At 33.4% G+C, this 21,554-nt stretch overlaps 1 protein-coding gene across 2 annotated transcripts in view; it reads left to right on the forward strand.

The window, feature by feature from the left end:
• The window catches only part of TMEM131 (transmembrane protein 131), a 221,311-nt gene that overhangs the window by 80,691 nt on the left and 119,066 nt on the right, over window positions 1–21,554 (forward strand). For both annotated transcript variants that reach the window (XM_051984665.1, XM_051984666.1), the window contains exons 2-3: window positions 91–152; window positions 16,502–16,542. In XM_051984665.1, coding sequence (XP_051840625.1) covers window positions 91–152; window positions 16,502–16,542 — 103 coding nt within the window. The remainder of the gene's footprint in view (window positions 1–90; window positions 153–16,501; window positions 16,543–21,554) is intronic.

Raw genomic sequence — 21,554 nt, forward strand, 5'->3', positions numbered from 1 at the left:
ACTTTTCTTTAAATTTCTAGGCTATAATTGTAGATTGAAATTTTAATTTGCATTCTTATGAATAAAATTCCATTATTTTTATTTTTACAGCATTCATTCAGTCGGATAGCATAATAGAAGTGCTACGTTTTGATGATGGAGGACTTTTACAGGTAACAAGTTCTATATTCAAAATTTTTTAATTGGCAAATTTAGATGTTAGTCTGGGATATTTATCTTTTTTCACATTTTTCCCTTAAAAAATAAAAATGGTTTCTCTGTTATATTTGAAGTTTTTGAGCTTCAGATTTGTTTAAAAAAAAAAAGTTGGAAGAGATGAAAAAGGAGTTTAGCAAGCAATTTAAGGAACTCGCTGTAGTAATTCTTGTGAAGACAAAATGGTATATTAAAAAGCTAGTTCATAATTATTACTTTGTATATAAGCAGCTTCTCATATTACCTATACAAAAAAGTTCTTAGCTTGAATTTCACTGTAGTTTTTATATTTGGGTGACTTTGTAGATGTGGATAGTTAATCTTTACCTCAGTGTGATTTTGTGTCTATACAAAGATGCTATTTCAGTGACTTTTTATGGAATGGAAGTATGTTTCATGGAATGAAGTAGTTCAAAAACTAAGTCAGGTAACTGTCAGTGCTGACAAGTATTAGTCAAACTAGCAGTGATTCTGACTGTATTTATTGCCACTCTGGATCACTCTGGTGAAATATAAAGTTTCATTGCTGCATGATTAGAAACTAAATGTTGAATTTTTTTAGCCATGGCAACCAGCAAAACTCCTAAAAAGACAAAAAGGTCTTGAGTCCTTTCAGGCCCCCTTTCTGTTGAGAAGTGACAATGGTGAAAAAGGAGGAAGATATTAAGCGTGAATTGTTCTTTCATATATTGTGTTAATTACTGGTGTTTTTAACATATGATCTTTATGGATCAATAGAATAGGTTAGATTCACAAGACATAATCAATCACGATAGTAATCTAGTGTATGATAAACCCAAAGCTGCAGCTTCTGGGATAAGAAATTACTATTTGACAAAAAATGCTGGGAAAACTAGAAAATAGTATGGCAATAGCTAGGCATTGATCAACATCTAGCACATTATACTAAGATAAGGTCAAAATAGGTTTAAATGTAAAGTATGCTACCATAAATAAATTAGGAAAATAAGAGATAGTTTACCTCTCAGATCTGTGGAGAAGGGAGGAATTTTTGGCCAAAGAAGAACTAGAGAACATTATAAAATGCAAAATGGATAATTTCAATTACATTAAATTAAAAAGGTTTTATACATACAAAACCAATGCAGCCAAGATTAGAAAACAAAATGGAGAAAAAGTTTTACATCTGTTTTTCTGATAGAGACCTCATTTCTAAAATAGAGAAATGATTCAAATTTATAAGTCTGCAAGCCATTCCTTAATTGATAAATGGTCAAAGGATATGAACAATTTGTCAGATGAAGAAATTAAAGCCACATAGGTGTATGAAAAAAAGTGGTTTAAATCATATTGATCAGAGAAATGTATATTACGATAGTTCTGAGGTCCCATTTTACACCTTTCAGATTAGGTAAGTCAGGAAAAGATACTGATGCATGTAGGAAGAGAGGTGGAAAAGTGGAATACTTCTACATTGTTGGTGGAGTTGTGAACTGATTCAACCATTCTGGAGAGCAATTTTGAACTGTGGCCAAAGGGCTATAAAACTGTGCATATCCTTTGATCCAGCAGTGTCTCTACTGGGCCTGTATCCCAAAGAGATCATAAAAAAGGGAAAAGGACACACATGCACAAAAATGTAGCAGCTCTTTTTATAGTTGGAAGAAGCTGGAAACTGAATGGATGCCCATAAGTTGGTGAACGGCTGAATAAATTATGATATATGAATGTTATGGAATATTATTGTTCTGTAAGAAATAGTGAGCAAGCTGATTTCAGAAAAGTCTTGAAAGACAAGACTAATATGAACCAATGCTAAGTGAAATGAGTAGATACAAGAGAATGTTGTACATAGCAACAACAAGATTATTTTGATGATCATCTCTGATGGACTTATTTCTTTTCAACAATGAGTTCAAGGCAATTCCAATAGACTTGTGATGGAGGAAGCCATCAGCATCCACAGAGAGAACTATGATTGATCCTTGTAGTAGAGGATCCTTGCAGTAGAGTGAATGGAAATGTATATCCCATTCAGGTAATCTCTGTATTGTCTCATATTTGGTAGGAGTGGTATGGCCTACTGTGCAAATCTTCAGTTTAAGATAGTCTTGTGTGCTGTTAAAATTTTTTTTATATTAATGGAGATTGTCTAATCTTGGAACCTATAAACAATGAGTTTCAAAATTATATATTATATAATATATGTAAAGAACTTTTGTTTTGTTTTTTCTTTTTTATTGTTTTTATATTTATTATTTTTTATTATTATAGCTTTTTATTTACAAGATATATGCATGGGTAATTTTTCAGCATTGACCATTGCATTGTTTTTGTTCCAATTTTTCCCCTCCTTTCCCCCTCCCCCAGATGGCAGGTTGACCAATACATGTTAAATATGGTAAAGTATAAGTTAAATACAATATATGTATACATGTCCATACAGTTATTTTGCTGTACAAAAAGAATCAGACTTTGAAATCATGTACAATTAACCTGTGAAGGAAATCAAAAATGCAGGCTGACAAAAATAGAGGGATTGGGAATTCTATGTAGTGGTTCATAGTCATCTTCCAGAGTTCTTTCGCTGGGTGTAGCTGGTTCAATTCATTAGAACCTATGTTTTGCAAAGCAAAACGTCAACTCAGTCATTATTAAACTAGAGGAGAAAATAAGGTAGTGTGGTGGATAGAGTTTTTTAACTTTAAATGAGAGACATTTGTGTTCAAATCCTCCCTGAGTCACTTTGTGTATTGTGTGTATGTGTGACCATGGGCAAGTCAGTGTCAGTAAATATTAAGTTCCTGTTATGCACGGGATACTGATATGAAAAGGAAAGATGATCCATGCCCTCAAGGAGTTTACAGTATAATGGAGGAAGAAAACACACAAAAGGAAGCTGAAGAGCTGGGGGGAAGTAGGAGAGGGATGGATCTGGCACCTGGGTGACAGAGCTGTCCAAAGATGGGACCTGGAGAAATGGCTGACCTGGCCCTTACTTAAATGAAGGTTCTGGAGCTCATTGCAGCATCCTACAACCAGAGTAGGAGGTCTAGACAAAGAGGGAGTGCCATGAAACGTGGATCTGTCTGGCAAGAGGATGAAAGTCTCAAAGAAGAGGTTTTTGTAGACACAATGGAGAAACCTGTGATAGAGTAGGACAAGGGCTGGTTCTGGAATCAAAAAACCCAGGCCTATATTGGGACCCTGGACAAGGTATTCCTGGCTTTGAGTCTCCTTCCATGTGAAATGAGGGGGATTGGGAAAGAGGCCTTTTAGACTCCTTCCTGATCCTGTGAATTGACTGCTTTTAACTTAGGAAAGAATTGACTTGAAATGGGATAGCCATTTTGCAATGGAGTTAAAAGCAACATTATCAAATCCAAAATAAAGCACACTTAATTCATTGAGCCTTCCATAGGTATAGTACAGTAGCAAGATCACTAGTTCTAGAGTTAAAGGATCTGAGTTCAAATTTCATTCTGATCCTTCTTTTGTGACCTGAGGCAAGTAATGTACTTCTTTGGGCTGAGTGTCCTTTGTAAAATAAGATCATTTGGACTGAATGGATTCTAAATTCATTCTAGATTGAAATGCATTTGAATTATTTAGTTCTTTTGGTTAGGGTTTTTTTTTTTAATAAAACTATATTGTATTTAAAATGTAAAAGTCATTCTTAACTGAGACTCTTTTCAGAGAATTTCTGAAGTTTTTTTTGTTTTTTAGCAGGAAACTGACATGATGAAACATTCATATTATTAGGAAGATTATTTTTGGCATCTCTGTGAAGGATGGGTTAAAGAGGAAGGATATTAAAAGAAGGGAGAAGTTAAGCTAAGCTAAGAAGTTCTGCAATAATTTAGGTGAGAGGTGAGATCTGAACTAGAGTAGTGCGCATGTGAGTGTCAAAGAGGGGACCAAGGGGAAAAATAAACTCAGAATTCTCCAGTAAATATAGGAAGTACATGGTGGTAATATGAGAAAAGTCAAAATATACGTAGGTTTCAAGACTGTGTAACTAGGATGACTGTTTTGTTTTGTTTTTTAATAGCTTTTTATTTACAAGATATATGCATGGGTAATTTTTTGGCATTGACAATTGCAAAACCTTTTGTTGCAACTTTTCCCTTCCTTTCCCCCACCCCTTCCCCAAGATGGCAGGTTGACCAATACATGTTAAATGTGTTAAAGTATAAGTTAAATACAATATATGTATATATGTCCATACACTTATTTTGCTGTACAAAAAGAATCAGACTTTGAAATAGTGTACAATTAACCTGTGAAGGAAATCAAAAATGCAGGCAGACAAAAATAGAGGGATTGGGAATTCTATGTAATGGTTCATAGTCATCTCCCAGAGTTCTTTCATTGGTTGTTCAGTTCATTACTGCTCTATTGGAAATGATTTAGTTCATCTCATTGTTGAAGAGGGCCACGTTCATCAGAATTGATCATCATGTAGTATTGTTGTTGAAGTATATAATGATCTCCTGGTCCTGCTCATTTCACTCAGCATCAGTTCATGTCTTTCCAGGCCTTTCTGAAATCAGGATAATTGTTTTTAAAAGAAATAAAGAAGCTTAAAAAAAGAAAGAAAGAAGCTGAGAAGAAAGGCAAGAAGGAAGAATGGCTTAGTTTTATTTTTTGAACATGTTATAAAGATGTCCAATAGACTATTAGAAATGTAGGGTTAGATCTAGGGAGAAATTGTGACTCAAGGAACTATACATTTGAAGTCACCTTCTTAGAGATAATAATTGAAGCCAGTTGAAAAATGGATGAAATCAGCAGGAAGGAAAAAGTACAGAGAATAAGGGGAAAAGCCTTCAACTTGTCATATATTGGATTTTTATTTAAGAAGCTCAGGGAAACATTTATTTTATCTCTTTTAAATTGCACAAAATAGTAGTTTGGCTTCCATGATATTGATGTTTATGTTAAGGCCAGTGGCTGGGTATGCTTAGCTAGGAAAAAAAAAGGTTCTATTCCATTTTGAAGAACAGTTTGTTCTAATGAAACATTTTGAATTATAAGTGATAGCTTATATTTCATTTTACATTTCCCAATAGTAGCAGTAGTATTAGGCATCAGAGTTAGTTTTAAAAATTGTTTTAAGTTTAAAGTTTTTTTTTTAAGCAAACTTTGTTAAAGTTGGAATTTCAAGAACACTAAAAAGCATAATAGAAATATAATAAGGATAGAACTGGAAGAAATAGAGATCATCTAGTTGCTTTTCTTCCTATTTTGATGTTGTATGTTAATATCTTGCACAACAATAAATGATAAGATGATTTTAATCAGCTTGGATATTTCTTCAATTGTTGCAAATCATAGCCCCTCTATGACTTGATATATAAATCTTTCAGGGTTAGTGGCCTAAAAATTCAGTGTGACAGTGTAATCATTATGCCAATGAACTTCTTTGACTTTAGTTATAGTGATTCTCAGACAGTAAATAGTCTGCCTGTTTTCCTGCCTCTCTCTGTCTCTCCTCATCCCTCTCCCCCTCTCCTTGTCTTTCTCCCTCTCTCTTTCTCTCCTTCTCTCTTCCTCTCCTTCTCTTCTTGCCTCCCTTCTTTTCCTGTCTCTCCTTGTCTTCCAGTTTCCCCTCATTTTCTCCCCCCCTCCCACATACACACACAACAGTAATGCAGTGCCAATATTTGGTTCCTCTCTCTCCACTGAAGAAAGAAGTACCAAATTCTTATTCTTAAATCTTAATCAGTCATTATCATTCTAATGATGTTTAGAAATTTCAAGAAGTAAAATAATTTTAGAAGGTTTTCTAGGTTGCATTAGAGAGGAACATTTGAAAATTCAAGCTAGTTTTTGCTTTTATTCCCTAAATTTAAAAATTTTCCATAATTTTTTTTTACAGTTGGTATTAAATATACACTCTAGATAGAGAGACGTGCATGCTTACTATATATATATTTGTGTAAACTATCATATTTTTCATTTTTTTATTACTTGGTCATTTCTTTCTATTAAATTTCTTAGTCCGGCCCTTTAATGGATTCCTTTTTCATTTTGTAAATTTTGGGTAAGAAAAATACAGAATAAATTATGGGATAGTAATTAAACTTCCCTATATTATGTGAGAAATGAAGGGAAGAGGATTTTGAATTAGAGGCTCTGTCTCTTTCATTATATTGCTCAAAAGAAAACCAAATCTCTTACCCATACAACTACATATATTGGTTCTTTAATTACTGCCTCACTGATTTCGTGCCAGGCAAGCCCTTTCCATGTTCTATGCTATCCTTTTACCTATAATCTCTGGGTTATGTTGTCCTATAGCCCAGAAGCCGATAGTGCAATTGATTCGAAATGTTCCTGTTGCCTCTGTTGTCCATCTATAAAGTAAGGGAATTAGGCTGGATGATTAAAGTTCCTACCAGCTCTAGAATTCTGAAATGTTAGCTGACCTCTGAGTTTACTATCAGAAGTTCTTTAGCTATATTTGGAGAGAAAGATTTCAGACTTTTACTTGCTCCTCCTAGAATATTTATGACCTGAACTAAAAATAGCTAACATATAGTACATTAAAGTTTACAAAACATTATCTCACAAAAGTCCTACAAAAGTGGGTGCCATTATCTCCATTTTACAAATAAAGAAACTGAGGTACAGAAAGCTTGTATGGTCTCCCAACTTATAAGTGTCTTGAGGCTAGATTCAAACTCAGATTTTGATTCTATTTACTCTACCATCCAAAAAGAATATTTCTCTTTCTAATTTTGTTAAACTCCCATATTATTTTCTAAACACAGTTGTAAATTTATTTTTACCTCTACCTTTAATAAATGAAGTTGTTGTGATTTCTAAATGGTAGGTAGATACAATTAGAAAAGTAAAAATCTCCTCCAGAAAGCACTGACTCAGGAATAATGAAAGATAAAGGCAAGACCAAGAGTTTTTATGAAATCAAATCATATATTTTAAAAAATTATTGTATTAGGGGTCTATCCTCATATCTTCTTCCAGTAGAATGGGTTATATGGACAGAGGTAGTGAATTCTCTGTTATTAGAGGTCTTTAAGCAGAGATAGGATGATTAATTTGTCAAGGAAATTTTTGCTCCATTATGTCTGGGATAAAACTGAGAGTTATTTTGATTTAAATTTAGCTTCACTATGACTGTGCGTTACAATTTCTATTTGACTTTGACTGCTAATTTCAGTTATAGTTGATGCTTCCTCTATGGTATTATCAGCTTTTAATTTGGAGATTTCTTGTACTACTGTGTTAAAACCAAGCAGCAATAGTAGTAGTTCCCTGCTATCTAGAGTTTGATGATTATAGCACTTAGCATACTAAGTCATCCATTATGGAAGCAAACCTTGAGTTCTAATATTTTTACCATAACTTTGTCATAGTATATTATACTGAAGAAATTTGACTCTTTGGCTAGAGATGCCTGTGATCTAGTCCTGGGCTTCTTAAAACTTTTTCCGTTCATGACCCCTTTTCATCTGAGAAATTTTTATATACTCTGGATATATAACTATATATAACAGATATACAAAATAAACATTTATAAATATTAAATTATAATTTTATGACTCTTCCTCCCACATTCAGTTATGAGACCTCACATGGGGTTGCATATCAGTTTAAGAAGGTGGGATCTGGGGGAATGGTCTCTACACTATTGGACTCTTAATCATTCTGCTCAAAAAATTCAAATGGATCTTAATCAATGTGAAGATTTTTTCCCCAACAGATTATAATCATTGCATGCCTGTCTTTCCAATAAGAATTTTGTCTGTATTATCCTCTAAAAGCTCTCAAACTGTGCATCCCTTTTGATCCAGCAGTGTTTCTATTGGTTTATATCCCAAAGAGATCTTGAAGGAAGGAAAGGGATGCACATGTGCAAAAATGTTTGTGGCAGCTCTCTTTGTACTGGCAAGTAACTGGAAACGAATGGATGCCCATCAATTGGAGAATTGTTAAATAAATTGTGGTATATGAATGTTATGGAATATTATTATAAGAAATGATCAGGAGGATGATTTTAGAAAGGCCTGGAGAGACTTTACATGAACTGATACTGAGTGAAATGAGCAGAACCAGGAGATCATTATACACGACAACATCAATATTATACTGTGATCAATTCTAATGAACATGACTCTTTCCAACAATGAGGTGATTGAGGCTAGTTCCAATGATCTTGTGATGAAGAGAGCATCTGGGTGTAGATGACTCTCTTTATTTATTTAAGTATGTTATTAAGTATGTATTTTATTTATTTATTTAAGTTTTTAAGTATGTATTTCTGTAAAATTTTATAGTTGTTATCTGTGTTGGTTGCATCTTGGGAGGTATTTCTTAATATTGTATATACATTCATTCTGTAATTGTTTTTAAAGAATTTCTTTTTTTGTTTCTGCTGGGGCTTCATTAGTAATATACAAAAAGGCTGATGATTTTTGGGGGTTTATTTTACATCTAGCCACTGTCATAAAATTAATGTTTTAGTTTTTTAATTAAATCTTTAAGATTCTATAAATAAATCTTATAATCTGAATAAAGCACCACTTTCATTGGTTCTTTGCCTTTGCTTATTAAATAGATTTCTCCATGTCTCATTGGTATTAGATAGCATTTTTAAAACTGTATCAAATAATACTGATGACAATAATGGGACATTCTTGATTTTTCCATGATCTTATTGAAAAGCCCTTTAGCAGTTTTTCATTGCAGAAAGTACTAGTTCTTGGAATGTATTGTCCATATCTTTTCAACCATTTAGTATTAAAATTATTGGGTTTTCAAAATTTTATATTTATTTTTAAACATTGGAAATCAACCCATTAGTCCAGATTGTATTTTGTTACACCCTAGGCTAGAGAAGTAATTTGACTTGGTGTTCCCATTGGTATTTTCTGTCCCGTTCCAAGGGTCTAGAGGCTCAGGTCCATCTTTTTCTGAACTTTTTAGGGGAAGAAATCTTTAAAGACTTGTTCAATATTTTTTTTTATGTAATTAAATTGTATAAAGTTTCTATTTCATTTCAGTTATCAATTTTTGGGTGTATAATTGGTCAACATCATTTCTGATGTTTGGCTCATTTATGATGAATTATCCTTTCTCATTTTTCACATTGGCAATTGATTCTCCTTTTTAAAATGAAATTAGCTAGTGGGTTTTTTTATTAGCATTTCTTAAAAATAGCTGCTACTTGTATCAATTCAGTGTAGAGGGTTTATTGTTTTACTTTGGTTTTACTTATTCTATTTTTAAATGTATTATTTTTGTGTTTAATAGAAAAATTTTTTTTACATTTTAGTTTTTATTTTCTCCCATACTTATATTATTGATCTTTTCTTTCTCTATCTTGTTGATGGAAGTGTTCATTGCTATAAAATTTTCCCTGAAGACTATTTTAACTGTACTCCAAAACTTCTATATCTCATCATTTTTACAATGCCTTTGATGAAATAGAAATATTATTTCCTCTTTGTTCTCCTAGTTCTTTAGAATTAAATTTAGTTTCCATTTAAGTTTGAATCCTTCTCACTAAATTTTTTCTCACTTCATTTTTTATATTTTTATTGTGTTGTGATCAATAAAGAAGTTTTGGGTTTTTTTAAACATATTTCTTCCTTTTTTCAGAAACTTCTGTGCCCTGGGACAGGACTAGTTTTTGTAAAGGTGCTGTGCAAAACTTAAAATATTTACATTCCTTATTGCTCCCATTCAGTATTGCCAGAGATTTTAGCCTATTTGATTTTTTAAAAATACTTTTCAGGTATGTAGCTTCTTTCTTATTTCTATTTTTGTTAGTTTAATCTGGTTCTAAAAGAAGTGAGTTTTGAAGAAAGTCCAGAAAACCAAGAAGCAGAACATTCCAGGAATGGGTCCATTGCAATAGTCAGGAGATGAAGTATCATGTGTAAGTAAATGAAAGTAGGTCAGTATTTCCAGAAAATAGAATGAGTGGAGGGGAGAGTGAGGTGTCAGAAAACTGGAATGGGAAGAGGGAGTCAGTTTATGAAGAACTTTTGAGTGCCAATGGCATTTATATTTTTTCCTTGAAATAATAAGTAGCCACTGCAGTTTCTTGATTTTCAAGGATGAGACATAGTCATACCTATGTTTTAGAGAAACCATCTTGGTAGCTGAGTGAAAATTGGATTGGAGTGGAGAGAGATGAGACAGGAAAGCCATCTTGCAATGATATAGACAGAAAAGGATGAGATCTGAACTTGGGTGGTGGCTGTGTAAAGAGAAGAGAATGTATACAAACGATATTATGAAGTTAAAATAAATAAAGTTTTTTCATTCTGGTTGCTTGTGATAATTTTTCCCCTTAATTTAGAAATCCTGAAACTTGGCTTTAACATACCTGGGCATTATAAGTTTAATGTTTCAAGTGGTGGTAACTGATTCATGCTTGCTATTTCATTTTTACTTTGCTTTGGTTCTGATGGGTCTCCATTGATTTATGATTTCTTAAAATATGATATTCAGATTTTTTAATTTGGTCATGGTTTTCAGTAAGTCCAGTGATTCTTAAATTCTTGCTTGTCTGAATTATTTTCTCTGTTTTTGAAAGCAAGTACCTTAGAAGGATACAGCCAAGAATATGGAATAAGAAAGGAACTTACCAGAACACTCCCAAATTCACCTCCAAACAGTTATAAAATAATGCCTCACATTCTAGAGTGACAAAACCAAAAAATGAATGTGTTGAAATAATTTTTCAGGTCAAGACAACTTAAAAGTCAGTGGGACTGCAGTCCTCTGCAGACCTGTGGCCCGTTTTGTAAGCCACAAACAAAGTTCCATAACTCCCAAGTGGTAAGCCCCATTGCTCCCAGCCCCTGCCACAGCCCAATGGTAAGGCCTCATGGCCCCACTCAAAATCATGGGACAGTGCCCATATCCAAGCAGAGCCCAACTTTTAACATAAAAGTCACGAAATAGGCTGGAAGATGAGCAAGAAATAGATAAAAAGATCTGCTATGATAATAGGCAAGACCAGAATACAAACTCAGGACAACGGTGTCAAATGCATACATACAAAGCCTCAGAGAAAGAAATGAGAATTGGTCTCAGGCCCAAAAAGAATTGCTGAAAGAACTCAAAAGGATTTAAAAAATAAACAAGAGAGATAGAAGAAAAAATGGGAAAAGAGATGAGAGTGATGTTTAAAAAAAGAATCAGCGCTTGGTAAAGGAAGAAAAAAAAATGAAAAAAAGGAAACAGAAAAATCCACTGAAGAAAGCTATAGAGGGCTGAAACTATTGGGTTGATGCACTGAGGTCAGGACTGCTGAGCGCTTGAGGCTAACTATTGATTGGATAATACTCTATGGGCATATGCTTGGAAAATGGTCCTTTCCACTATCTGTACTGGCTCAATGATTGGTGTATAGAGGATTGTAGGAGGGACTAAGGGGTGGAGTAAGACTAGCCAGGGACACACTCTTGGTGGTAGATGAGGGAGAAAGCTGTTGCGGAGAATCTGCTTCCATCCTGTTCAGTCCTGCATCTGGGGACTAACAATAAAGATTAAGGACTTTTGCTTATCCTGACCTCGGCTGATTCTGGGGTGTCCTGGGTGCTGGCAAGTCGTTACAGAAAGCAGTTTCTCAAAAAGTAGAATTGGCCAAATGGAAAAGTAAGTACAGAAGTTCATTGAAGAAAATAACTCCTTAAAAATTAGGATTGAGCAAGTGGAAGTTAATGACTCAGACATCAAGAAACACTAAGACAAAATTAAGAGAATTAAAAAAAATGGAAGAAAATGTGAAATATTTCATTGGAAAAACAACTAACCTAGAAGTTAGATCCAGGAAAGGTAATTCAATTACCTGAAAGCCATGATTAAAAAGAAAAGCATCTAAACATCATCTTTCAAGAAAGCATTTAAAACATCTAAACAAACATCTTTCAAGAAATTGCCAAGGAAAATTTCCTTGATATTCTAGAACCAGAGAGTTAAATAGAAATTGAAAAAACCTATTGATTATCTCTGTAAAAGATCCCAAAATGAAAACTCTTTGGGATATTAGAACCAATTTTCAGAGTTCCCTGGTCAAGGAGAAAGTACTGCAAGTACCCAGAAAGAAATACAAAGATCTTAGTACTCATCATTAATTGGTTCCAGGAGGCATGATGGGAGTTGAAAATGAGGAGTACTGAATGAATTTTTCTCATGAGTACATAACGAGTTTGTAGCTCAACTATCCCTTCCCATCCAATTCTCTAAAGGGGCAAGTGACCCAACTCACTTTCTGAGATGCCTGAAATCTTCATATTCTTCCCCAATCCCCATCATCCATGCTTCCCTGGGGAGGGAAGCCTGAAGGTAGAGAAGGAAGCTATAGTGAGCCCTCTGCTGCCCAAGATTGGCTGCCACCAAGGATTCCTGGCTTTCAGGAGTCCTGGGTCCTCTGCCTGAACTATTATTTCTACTGCTTGTGCTGCCACCGCTGCCCAGGCACAAAACATTAGCATTGGGGGCTCTCATCTCACAGTCCTTCACACTGTAACCTTCACTGGAGAGAAGTGATCAAGGGCAGTAGCAGTGAGAATGGGTCCAGGCAGTATATCTGCCCATCTTACATACCTGCTCCTCCGCCAAGTACACTAAGGGATGAGCAGCTATCAAGTGCTGAAGCATTTTTTTCTCATTGAAATGTGTCAAGTACCAAATTCACCAAATTTCAAAGCAGAAGAGTACCTAGGTACCACTGTAATTTAAAAATTGTGGGGCCACAGTCAGGATCACACAAGATTTCGCAGCTTCAACATTAATGGATTAAAGGAGCAGCTGGATGGAGCAGTGGATACAGCACCAGCCCTAAAGTCAGGAGGAGCTGAGTTCAAATGTAAACTCACTTAATACTTTCTAGCTATGTGACCCTGGGCAAGTCACTTAACCCCAATTGCCTCAGCCAAAAAAAAAAAAAATTAATGCATTAAATGCATTATTTATAATAATGAACAATAAAAATGAAAAATAAAGAACACAGGTCTTCCTGACTCCAGGCCTGGCACTCTTATCTATTACACTACCTAGTTGTCCCTGTATATGTGAAGTTACTATTATTCATATAGGAAAAATCAAGTGTTCAAAGGATGTCTAGTGTCCAGATTGTGATATGTTGTTGGATAGACAGTGTGGTACAATGAAAGAAGTGATGGTTATGGAAACAAAAGACTTGCATTTAGGGTCTGACTGTGCTCCTTTACTACTTAATGTGACCTTAGATAAATCACTAAACATTCTTCCTAGTTTTTGTGAATGTCCTCTTTTTTATTGATATCCTTTTTTTAATGAAAAAAAATTCAGTGTTCAGTTACCCAATATTTATTTTTTTATCTCCCCAAATGAAAAACAAAACCCTTGTTTCAAATAAGCTTAGGCAAAATTCCTCTGTGGTCTTTTGCCTTATTTTTAAGGAAGATTTTCTGCTTCTTGAGGGCTGGGACTTTTTTTTATCCTCTGCTTAGCACTGAGTCTAGCTCCTTGCTAAGCATTTAATAAATCCTCTTTCACTGATTTGTTAAATGATGAAACAAAATAAACCTATTACCTTTGCTGGAATCATGCCTACTAATTGTGGGTGTCCCCTGATGCTAAGCTCTGGACCTTCTTTTCCTTCTATACTGTTTTGCTTAGTAGTCCTATCAGTTCTTGTGTTTTAAACAATCATTTCTATATAAATGATTCTTAGATATATTTATTGAGTCCTACCTTCTTTTCTGATCTACAATCTTAAATCTCTATTCAACATCTCACATTGAATGTCCTATATTCATTTCAAATGTAACATGTCTGAAACTGACCTCATAATTCTTACCCTTAAGTCCTCCATCTTTTCCTGAATTCCTTATTACTATCAAAGCACTACCCTCCCAGTCACGCAGGATTCTTCTAGATGCCATTCTTGATTCCTCATTCTTTCTCACAACAACCCTTCTCCTATATAAACCTGTTGTCAGGTCCCATTTTTCTAACTTTGTACCATTTCTTATATAGACCTCCTTTGATACTGCTACCACTTTATTGTAGGCCCCTCATTATCACATCGCTGGACTATTGTAGTAACCTACTATTTGATCTTCCTGCCTTGTTTTTCCCCATTCTAGTCTGCCTTTAGGAAAATTAAGTCCTAAAGAAATAATCTTCCTAAAATGCAAATCTAACTATGTCGCAAACAACCTCTTTTCCCATTCCATGAAGTCCAATTATTTTCTTTTGCCTCCAAGATCAAATATAAATTTCTTTAGAATGCGTTTTCTCCTTATCTCTGTTGCCTAATGTTTCCAGCTTCTTTCAAGTCTCAATTAAAATCCCATATTCTAGTAGCAAGAAATCTTTCCCAGACCCCTTTAATGCCATAATGTCTTCTCTCTGAAATTATCAAAAATGTACATATCTTATAAGTAGCATAATTATTTTTATATTGTTTCTTCCATTGGATTGCCCCTTGAGGAAAGGGACTCTTGCTTTCTTTATTGTCCCTAATGTTAATTATTAGCATGGTGCCTAACCACACAAAAGCACTTAGTAAGTGTTCATTCATTGATTTGTTGAATTATGAAAGATCTTTCACTAGGACTGAATAAATGTCCTATCTTCATTTCTAGCCGTCTGTCTTTAACTTGTTATATTCCCTTGGTTAAATGATTTTTAATTAACCTAGACTTCAGTTTCTCTTTTTATGAAATGTGACCAGTCTTGCTGTCAGGCAACTACTTAATAGGTATAATACAAGTGAGTTCAGAAGAAAATTGTCATCTCACAGAAATAATTTTACCAAACCATTATTTCTACTTACAAATGAAGGAGAACAGCTGTTCATAGGTATAGTTTTGAAAGTGAGTGTCCTTTGTGTCCAGGCAATGGGCAGCACTTACACACAAACACACACACACACACCCCTCTCTCACTTGTCACATTCTACCAAATATTAGGATAGTTATTGGTAATATGTATTTTAAAAGTCCTGGCACATCAAACAGAGTTGTCTTTTAGGACTATATTTTCAGTTTTGATGACCTTCATGTGGAATATGTGCATAATACAAACTCTACAGAGTTTATTGATATCTTGAAAATATCATTTTAAAACTAGTTTTAGGTTTTAAACAAAATAGAGTAAGTTATAGTTTACCCAAGTTTTCATTTTGCTCACAAATGGATTGGACTAGATCAGCTCAACATAGAAATTGTTTTAGAGTTGGAAGGGACAAATGAGGAAAATGAGGGGTTTGAATTACATGTAATTTTGAGTATAACTTGTTTAGAAATCAAGTCTTAAAATCTAAAAAACCTGTTACTGCTTTTACATGTAATTGAGAAAATTAAAAAAAAAACATTCATTGTCCCTTAAATAATCAGCATCAAAGGGTGATAATTTAATTATTCATTTCAGCCAACACTAGCTTTCCACTTATGAGACCTTGCTGGTTTCTGAGGAATATAAGAGCAAAATCAGATATTACAAGGAATGATTAATTCCTTAATATATAAATTATGGCATAATTTATATATATTATATACATATATGATTACATATATAATTATATAAATTCATAGTATACAAGACTATGAAGTTGCTTTATTTCCTATATAGTTGATGAAATGTGATTATAAAATAATATGGCATAAACAAATAAATTCATTACTTAAAACAAGCATTTTTCTTAAAAAGTTTTCACCCTTAAATTGTGTGTATTAATAAAATTTTGGTACCAGAGTTGCTTCAAACACATTGGAAATTTCCCTAAAGGAAAACCTTTAGACCTTGTGTCCAAATTTATTTGAATATCTTCTCTGTTGGAAAATCTTTGAGGACAGATTGATTCTTAGAAATAAGCAACTGTCCTTAAAATCAAAAATCTTTTCAGTGAGGAGCAAGGTAATGAAACTAGGCACTGATGTTTTGTGCCTTTTGTTTTATGTTTTGTGATGATTGTGATGAGATTGTTTTTCTTATACTTATTTGACTTTGAAAGTAAAAATATTTTGAGTAATGGTAGCCATATTGCCAAAAGTCTATATACTTTCAAGGTGTTTCAAATGTAATAGTACTCATTCATATAGATAAAATGTTTATTAACATGAGTTTCCTATTTGCATGCAAACAGTATGAGCTGAAGTGGGTCTTTTGTTCTTATTTATATTTTTCAGTTTACCCCTGTCAGGGCTAAATTCACAAACTTGGTGACTGATAATACATAAGGTATTACTTTAAAGTCATATAAAGTTAGATACAAAAGCAAGATTAATTATTATATCTTAAATAATCTGTTGATTGTATTATGTTAAAATGTTGTTTTCCATTCAGCATCTTATTTATATTGTTCCTTTTACAGACTGAGACAACAATTGGGCTCAGTTCCTATCAGCAGAAAAGGTAAGAACTAAATCAAAGAATTTCATTAAGCTTTCAGATACTTTAGAAAATCCACCATTTTCCTTTCCCTTCCCCTTTTTCCTTTCTCCTTCCCCTTTTACTCTCCCTTCCTCCTTCCTCTTTCCCCTTCTCCTTCTCCTCTCTCCTTCCCCTCCCTCTCTCTCCTTCTCCTTTTCCTTCTCCCCTTCCCTTCTTCTCCCTCCTCTCCCTCCCTCTCCTTTCCCTCCATCCATCCCTCTCTCCCTTCCTCCCTTTTCTTTCTTACTTATTTAATACTGCATCAGTACAGTGAGTCAAAAAAATGTTTTAATGAAGTCTTATGTACTATGAAGCCTTATATTTCGCACACATTCAAATCTTTTCACTGTGAATATAATTGCATATAGATATGAGAGGATTTCTTCTGTTGGATGTTTTTAATGATTACAGTCAGTAATGTTATTTTTTGTTTATGAGGCACATCTTTAAAATTCCCCAGTTCTTGTTATTACCATTAAACATTTGTTTAAAGAGAAGGGATTTTGAGTAAAGAGAACTATACTTCAGTCCTGCTTCTTTTATTGAACTGTCTGTATGATTTGGGAAAAACCATTTAACTTTCTGAGCTTGTTTCTGTCTACTTCATATTAGTCATTTCTATGGCTCAGTAATCTTCCATTACATCTGCATATCACAATTTATTTTGTTGAACCCATTTTGTTTCTTGTTTTTTTTTTTAATGACATAGTATTTCTTCCCTTATTTGTATATGTATAGGACTTTGTCAAGATATAAATCTAATAGTAGGACTGCTCTATTGGAAAGTATAAATAATTTGTTAACTTTCCTAAAATTAATTCCAAACTTTTCATGACAGTTGGACTATTTTACATCTTTATCAGCAATGGATCAACATGTCTTTTTCCATACCTCTTTCATATTTAATTTTCTAAAAGTTAATTAAATATTGCTTATTGGTGCCAATTTTCCAATTAAGATGACCCAATATTTGCATATTCTTTTTTAGGAATATGTTTCCTATACATTTAAAGATTCTGCAACAGAGGACTAATCTGATTGACTGAATGAAGCATTTATTATATACTTAACTATGTGGAAAGCACTGTGCTAAGCTAGTGGCAATACAAAGATAATCTTTGATCTTAAGGAAAATTAGCCCCAGTGAAGTTTATTCCCTAAATATTACACTTTAAATCTCCTTTACCCAATTTTAATTTCTTAATTTTAAACCATATTCTAAGCTATGAAATCTTATCATCCTTTATCATGACTCTTAAAATATTAGCTGAAAGTTAATGTAATCAAAAGAATGATCTTAATAGATAAATTATTTCTTCTTTTAAAAAATTTTTAGGCAACAGTCTGTTTTTATATTTTCTTTATCTCATCTCCAACTCACAGAGCCCTCTTGTATCAGAAATGAAAAAAAGAAAAGAAAAAGTAATTCAACAAAATTAATCAACAGTCTAATAGCATATGCAGTATTTTATATCAGAGATGTCAAATATGTAGCCTATAGGATTCTTAAGTGCCACCTGAACCAGATTAAAATGATTTTTTTAGAAAAATAAACAAATACAAAAAACTATAGATAATATTATATTTTTAAAACTAGATCAGAATATAGCCTGCACATATATCGATTAGTGGTCATTTCTTTTCTACTCTGACACTACTGTTCTTCACCCTAATCCTCCAAGTTTCCTTAAAAGAGAAGGAAGTACTTCTAGGAGCAAGTTTATTTTTTTTTTTTTTAATTTTATTTTATTTAATAATAACTTTGTATTGACACAATCCATGCCAGGGTAATTTTTTTTACATTATCCCTTGCACTCGCTTATGTTTCGTTTTTTCCCCTCCCTCCCTCAACCCCCCCCCCCCAAGATGGCAAGCAGTCCTATATATGTTAAATATGTTGCAGTATATCCTAGATAGAATACATATTTGCAGAACCAAACAGTTCTCCTGTTGCACAGGGAGAATTGGATTCAGAAGGTAAAAATAACTCGGGAAGAAAATCAAAAATGCAAATAGTTCACATTCGTTTCCCAGTGTTCCTTCTTTGGGTGTAGCTGTTTCTGTCCATCATTTATCCATTGAAACTCAGTTAGATCTCTTTGTCATAGAAATCCACTTCCATCAGAATACATCCTCATACAATATCGTTGTCGAAGTGTATAATGATCTCCTGGTTCTGCTCATCTCACTTAGCATCAGTCCATGTAGGTCTCTCCAAGCCTCTCTGTATTCATCCTGTTGGTCATTTCTTACAGAACAATAATATTCCAAAGTATTCATATACCACAATTTACCCAGCCATTCTCCAATTGATGGGCATCCATTCATTTTCCGGTTTCTAGCCACTACAAACAGGGCTGCCACAAACATTTTGGCACATACAGGTCCCTTTCCTTTTTTTAGTATCTCTTTGGGGTATAAGCCCCATAGAAACACTGCTGGATCAAAGGGTATGCACAGTTTGATAACTTTTGGGGCATAATTCCAGATTGCTCTCCAGAATGGTTGGATTCATTCACAACTCCACCAACAATGCATCAGTGTCCCCGTTTTCCCACATCCCCTCCAACATTCATCATTATTTTTTCCTGTCATCTTAGCCAATCTGACAGGTGTGTAGTGGTATCTCAGAGTTGTCTTAATTTGCATTTCTCTGATCAATAGTGATTTGGAACACTTTCATGTGAGTGGTAATAGTTTCAATTTCATCCTCTGAAAATTGTCTGTTCATATCCTTTGACCGTTTATCAATTGGAGAATGGCTTGATTTTTTATAAATTTGAGTCAGTTCTCTATATATTTTGGAAATGAGGCCTTTATCAGAACCTTTAATTGTAAAGATGTTTTCCCAGTTTGTTGCTTCCCTACTAATCTTGTTTGCATTTGTTTTGTTTGTACAAAGGCTTTTTAATTTGATATAATCAAAATTTTCTATTTTGTGATCAGTAATGGTCTCTAGTTCATCTTTGGTCACAAATTTCTTTCTCCTCCACAAGTCTGAGAGATAAACTATCCTATGTTCCTCTAATTTATTTATAATCTCGTTCTTTATGCCTAGATCATGGACCCATTTTGATCTTATCTTGGTATATGGTGTTAAGTGTGGGTCCTTGCCTAATTTCTGCCATACTAATTTCCAGTTATCCCAGCAGTTTTTATCAAATAATGAAATCTTATCCCAAAAGTTAGAATCTTTGGGTTTGTCAAACACTAGATTGCTATAGTTGACTATTCTGTCTTGTGAACCTAACCTTTTCCACTGATCAACTAATCTATTTCTTAGCCAATATCAAATGGTTTTGGTGACTGCTGCTTTATAATATAATTTTAGATCAGGTACAGCTAGGCCACCTTCATTTGATTTTTTTTTCATTAATTCCCTTGAGATTCTCGACTTTTTATTGTTCCATATGAATTTTGTTGTTATTTTTTCTAAATCATTAAAATATTTTCTTGGAAGTCTGATTGGTATAGCACTAAATAAATAGATTAGTTTAGGGAGTATTGTCATCTTTATTATATTAGGAGCAAGTTTAATTGTAATTACGATAGAATTCAGTTTCTTTTGTTGTTGTTTCTATTTATTTCTTTGCAGTCCAAAGATATGTTTATATTGTATATGTTGTTGTCCTAGTTCTTTTTGTTTTACTTCAGTTAGTATATTCATCTTTCCATGATGCGTTTTTCAACTTTTAAAAGTTGTCCTTTTAGGATTATAGGATCCCAGAGTTATTTAAAAGGAGCTTCAGAGATAGTCAGGTCCAACATGTGATAAGTCTTCTCTAGTATCAAAAAACATTGTCTCTCAAGGAAAGTACATTTAAGAGGTTCATCCTTTTATTAAACCAAAATTCTAGTTTTCTAATTGGTTTTCTATATCTTCTACTCTATTGATTCAGGTTATGTATGTAGGGACCAAATAGAATAATTCTAATCACTCAATTGACTATAACAATTCTGTTTGGCAAGTATATATTAAGCACTTAAAACTGTAATACAGTTTGTTAATTGCTGGATATATGGGGGCAGTAAGAAGGAAGATATACATTGATAAGTAAATACAAACACTGCTAAGTTCCAATAACTGAAGGGGCCAAAAAAGATTTCTTTTCCTGAAGGAGGTGACATGTAACATTTAAACTGAGTCTCTTAGGATCCCAAGCATTCTAAAACATAGATATGATGGAGAAATGAGTGACGGAAGGCTATTTTAAAGAATACTCACTGACCAGTTGGATAGAAACGTAGAGTGCTTAAAGAAAATAATTATAAATGACTGGGATGATACATCTCTACAGATATTTGAAGACGTAATTCTCTCATTTTTCTTCTCTTTTCAAGGCTTTAAGTTTCCAAATCTAAGTTAAAATTGTAGAAAAAAATAAATCCTAGAAATTTTATCTGTCTGATACTATCTACCTAACCTAACAAAGCTATTATGAGGATCAAATGAGAACATACTTAAAGTATTTTCTAACTATAATGCCCAATAAAACCAAGCTGTTCAATAGTTGTCAGGTAGTGGAACTAAAATCCAGGAGTAGCACTTAGTACATTTCATTTTAGATAAGATTTAGAAAAGAAAAATTAGAAACACATTTGAGACTTCAAGACTTCTTTGTCTTCGGTATTTTTCTTAGTTTAGTCAGATGGAAACTTTGGATAGAAAATATCAATGACAGTGTTGTATCAATCTCTTTCAAATACAATCTCGAGTCAATATTGGTCTTGTGTCAAATTTTTTTAAAAACCCAAAACTTCTTGAGAATTTTTCATTCGTTCAAAAGTGCCATAAACTTGCACTTGTCTTAAAGGATAGAATCAAGTATTTGGGGAGAGGAGAAGAATATTACTTATTGAAAGTAGATTTAAGTAATCAGGGAATAATCTTTTGTATGTGATTACTGTAACACATTTTATAGCAATGACATAGCATAATAGCTTTCAGGAAAGCACCAAATTTCAAATTATAATGAATGTGAAGTTCTATTTTT

Source organism: Antechinus flavipes, chromosome 3 (genome assembly GCF_016432865.1).
Source record: "Antechinus flavipes isolate AdamAnt ecotype Samford, QLD, Australia chromosome 3, AdamAnt_v2, whole genome shotgun sequence".
Lineage (NCBI taxonomy): Eukaryota > Metazoa > Chordata > Mammalia > Dasyuromorphia > Dasyuridae > Antechinus > Antechinus flavipes.